The sequence below is a fragment of the Poecilia reticulata genome, unplaced genomic scaffold, assembly GCF_000633615.1.
Source record: "Poecilia reticulata strain Guanapo unplaced genomic scaffold, Guppy_female_1.0+MT scaffold_278, whole genome shotgun sequence".
In the NCBI taxonomy this organism is placed as follows: Eukaryota; Metazoa; Chordata; class Actinopteri; order Cyprinodontiformes; family Poeciliidae; genus Poecilia; species Poecilia reticulata.
The window spans coordinates 7,452-12,044 of record NW_007615057.1 but is presented as its reverse complement, the minus strand read 5'-3'; the positions used below and the strand labels follow the sequence as shown (position 1 = coordinate 12,044).

Sequence of the window (4,593 nt, the reverse complement as noted above, 5' to 3'; positions counted from 1 at the left end):
ATATCAGGTTTTCAGGCTTGATATTTATTTTGCAATCATCAATAAGCCTCATGAACACAGTGGTGGTTGATTAGTTCATTTTAAACTCCTGCTCTGCTCGTTATTTTAGTAATGGAACCGAAACGCACAGAATTACCCAACACGTTGTTGAAACAATAATTACTGAGATTATTGTTGTTGGGTCATTAATTTGAACACGTTTTGTTGATTTGTTTTTGTTGTTCTTTAATAAAGTTACGAACATTTTAAGCCAATCAGAGGAGGACGTCTCAGCTGGTCTCAGCATCCTGGCTGCGTTCAGTTTGTCACCTKATGCTGAGATCAACTCAAAACCTTCCATGATCGACGTGTTGCTCCGCTGCTCTAGAAAAACATTAAGAGTTCAGAAACAATATGAAATGGGAAAAAAAGCTATTTATTAACTGATTAAGTCTGTTTTAGATTGTTCTTGAAAAACTAATCAGTCACGGCTGCTCAGTGAACCGATTGATTTTTTTACAGCCAACAGCCGCTCCCCTCTCTTGCAGGTACTGCGTACCCCGCTAAATCTTTTAGGGGTACACAGTACCCTGCTGTACCCCCATACTTTCACCCCTGGTCCAGACACCGTGAAATAAAACACTGATAAAGAGCATAGACAATGATGTGGAAAGCTGAAGAGGGTTGAAACAGAGTGAGAAATTCTGCAGTTATTGCATACAGAAATATTATTCTTTAAACAAATAAACCGTTTCTGCAATAGTGTAGTTTCACAGTGGAAAAAGGTTGCAGACCTCTAGCTGGGAGCATTTTAGACTTTTTTTCTTTTGCCATTTTCCCCACTAAGTTTGCTGGCTAAATAAGTCGGCTAGCTTTGTTTGACACACTTCTGGAGTTTTAAGTAGGTAGCTATTTTTTATAGCTTATTTTGTGCAGATTCCTAAATAATGTAGCCATAAGCTTGACGCTCTCCGTATTTCCCTTTTGTTCCACTTGATGACGAAACGACAAAAAACAGACTGGATCTTTTTAAAGTTAAATGGCTTACTTCAAAAATAAAAAACAATACAAATGTTACTTATCCACAAAAAGAATAAAGAATAAAACGAAAGAGGTCAAAAAACTGTGTGGCTCCACTCCAACTGCCCATCTAGCCACACCTTAAAATCTTTAACTGCAGTTAGATATGCACATTTACTAGAGGGCTTTAGCATAGACTATTGCACATTACATTAAACCAGTGGTGTCCAAAGTGGGTCCTGGAGGGCCGGCCGGCATCCTGCATGTTTTAGTCTCTCCCTGCTTTAACACACCTGCATCAAATGATGGCTCATTAGAGGCCTAAGAAGAACATTGACAAGCTGAGGAGGTTGTTGCTGCCACAAGGGAGAGACTAAAACATGCAGGATGCCGGCCCCCTCCATTACACTATGCTAATGCAATGTGCTGTGCATTAAAAAAAAAAAAAAACCTCAAAAAGGGGCACTGGGGGCATCAAGGATAAAAGGGGCAGTTGCTCGCCCCCCCCTTCAAGTGCCTGGGCCTTAAATTGTCTAATATAAAATGTGTATGCATGAGAGATTTAGTCGGTAATCATTTTTATCCTAATGAACAAATTATCATAAGAAATATAAACTTAATTTATCCTAAAAGTCTGAATGAACTAAAACTGAATTTAGGCTTCTACATTTTGTTTTCTAGCTTAAAAAGAAAATAGAAAGTCATTCATTACAAATTAAAAGTTTATAAACACTGACTAACTCTAGAAAAGCTAAAAAAAAATGCTTTAGTGACATTTATTTTAAAGGAGTTTATTTATTAAAAGTATTTTTGTGGTAGAAAACTGCTTCAACAAAATGGTTTATTTTAAGAGTTGCATATATTTTGAAAGAATGTCGAGTAAAGTGAAGCAGTCTGAGGTTTATTTATTAAAAGGTTAGTAAAGGGAGCTTTGATGAATAGAACATAAAAAATATCTTGGAGTTAAATAAGTTACTTTCTGATATGCTTTTATCTTGTTATACAATTCCAACTTAATTTGAAATCACTGACAAAATGTAACTAATAAAATACTTAAATACTTGAGTTTCTGAAAACTGAATACATAACACCTTGTGGTACTCAGTCGGTCACTCATCTCTTTATATTCTCTCTCTGCTTCTGTTTCAGACCTCAAGGTCTCCAGCTCGTGATGCGAGGATCAGGGGACCCAAAGTAATCCTTGCAAAACCAGGAAGTTTCCACCGCCCTCCTCGGACCGCTGGGCTCGTGATCGGAGGACACCGTTACTGGCAGGGGCAGTTGGTGCCGCCCGACTTGGGCCAGCTGCAGGTGAAGCCCCGCTCTGGGAGGTCACCACGGAGACACAGCCCCGGAAACAGGAAGACATCGCTGCAGCCAACAGCTGACCAGATGGGGTTGTTTGGAGTGTCTCTGTCAAAACTCAGTTCCTTTAGAAATTTGAAAGGGCGAGCAGGAACCTCTCAGAAAAAAGCGTCTCAGACCAATAAGGCTGCTAGGTAGAGCAGTGACTCAGAACAGACGAGAGTTTGCTGACAAAACTTCCAGTTTAGAAACTCAAAACTTCAGGCTGGACTCGTCGCTGTCATCTCCATTTTAAGACCTACAATGTAACGCAGTCCAGGCCTGTCGCGATAAACAAATCAATTAGATAAAATGAGCTCAATAATAAAGTGAGGGCAGTACTATTGCTTGTTTGTTTTCGTTTTCTCTCTTTCTACCTGAGACTGGATGAGACTCGTTTCCTTGGTAACAGCTAAACACACAGGGAGCTAAAAGCCTCAGTTTTCCTCCATTCAGGCTGAACCCAACACAAGGGACAGATGGTGAAAATGACCATTTTCAACTTTGTTGTGTTGCTGCTAGCCTGCGTGTGGTGACAGGTCTGTTTGAAAGGTCTTACAGTTCCAGTGTTAAATGGTCTTTTGAAATTAGTTTATTGACCCCTTAGAGGATGTATTTGCATTGTTAGACAATTTTTATGCTATTAGTTAACAATGGTCTCAAAATAACAATATTATAGTTTATCACAATAATTTCTGAAACAATCACCCAGCAAAATGTGTTATTGTGACAAGAACCATTTATGGTAAGAATACATGTCTGTGAGGAAGAATCTCGGGTCGTGGCAAATCAGTTCATATGTGTCAACAGAAATGCAAATGTACCACAGATAATTTGTTTTGACCAAAAGACTGAAATGTTTTCTCCATGTGGTACTACATCCAGTGAGCTCCAGCCTTCTTCTCTGCCTAACCAGGCACTTCAGTTCCCCCCCATAGCATGTTGAGCCTGGACTTATCTGTTGCTTTTCTTTTTCCTTATGAGTTTGTTCATATCCAACATGAACAGATGAAATGTGTACTTCTGGAAACAAATCAGCCTTTAGCATTGACAGCACTATGATTGGTTACACAAGGTTATGTTAATTACTTTTACATATTTGACAAAGGTTGTTGATAACCTATGCAAATGTAGATGTAATGTCAAGTACTGTTACGGGACCAAAAATTAATGTTTTAAATAAAAGGAGAGACTGTTGAGAGAGACTGTTGTGTTGACTAAACCAGCCAGAATCCAACTGAAGAAGACAGTTTAAATGTTTCAAGAAGGGTTATTAAAGTGTTTGAGATGCTATTTTATGCTTGAATAGCTTCACTGATAGACCAGCTGCACAGACCTGCATGTAATAGTCTTTTCCAGCATCCCATCAGATAGTTTTTTTGCAGAAAAAAATTTAAGTCCCGACCCTAATATTGAAGTTTGTGATTGTAACATGACAAAGTGTTAAGGTATTCAAGTTTGAGTCAATACAAGCATCCGTGGATTATGGAGGTCTACACGTTCATGTCTGTACTTCTTGGAGGACTGATAAAACAGCCGTGCGTTTTTCAGAGGTAACGGTTATTGAACATAGAATAAGAATATTCTCACTAAAATAGAAGAGTGAGCTTCTTCGGTCTGTTTTGCCTCCACTAGAAGAAGAATGACTTCAAATTTCTCAACTTGATGACTACTAAGGCTCCTCCGAAACACCCTAAAGAAGAAATTTCTTCACAAAGTTTGAATTTCTTTAAAATAGTTTAGCCTGACTCGCTAGCTTGTCAAATGGATCAACCAAGTTAATTAAAACCAAAATTTACCATCAATAAAAAAAGCCTCTTGGTTCTACAATACATTAAACTTAGAGTCTTTCTACATGATCTGAACCAAGCAGTAAAATTTTTGGAGCATTCAGAAAAAAAAAAATGGTTAAAATTTCCTTAATCACATATTACACTGTTACAGCTTACAATATTTAATAAATGAAAACCTAATTTCAGCTCTGGATATACTTGGCATGTACCTGGTCTGTGCACCAGTACCAGGTGGCTAGTATGGTGAGCCCTAGTGTCATGCCTGGCCATGGCAGGTCTCCGGTGACGGCGTCTCTGAACAGGTGCATGGCGTCAGCCCGTGGCAGATGGCAGGTACTGTTGGGGATAATTTTACTTGGCACCGCGATGCTGTAAACTTGCTCCAGATTGTTGTAGCCACCTATCTTGTTAAAAGCTACATGCGCACATGCACACACACACACACACACACACACAC

The 4,593-nt window shown here is 39.0% G+C and overlaps 2 protein-coding genes across 3 annotated transcripts in view; one reads left to right on the top strand and one right to left on the bottom strand.

Annotated features, from left to right (window-relative positions):
- Positions 1-3,542, top strand: part of LOC103460714 (protein FAM83G-like) — a 23,055-nt gene extending 19,513 nt beyond the window's left edge. The window contains exon 5 of the mRNA XM_008402997.2: positions 2,149-3,542. Coding sequence (XP_008401219.1) covers positions 2,149-2,502 — 354 coding nt within the window. The 3' untranslated portion in view covers positions 2,503-3,542. The remainder of the gene's footprint in view (positions 1-2,148) is intronic.
- Positions 1-4,593, bottom strand: part of slc5a10 (solute carrier family 5 member 10) — a 49,711-nt gene that overhangs the window by 41,880 nt on the left and 3,238 nt on the right. For both annotated transcript variants that reach the window (XM_008403000.1, XM_008403002.1), the window contains exon 6: positions 4,346-4,551. In XM_008403000.1, the coding sequence (XP_008401222.1) occupies positions 4,346-4,551 (206 nt within the window). The remainder of the gene's footprint in view (positions 1-4,345; positions 4,552-4,593) is intronic.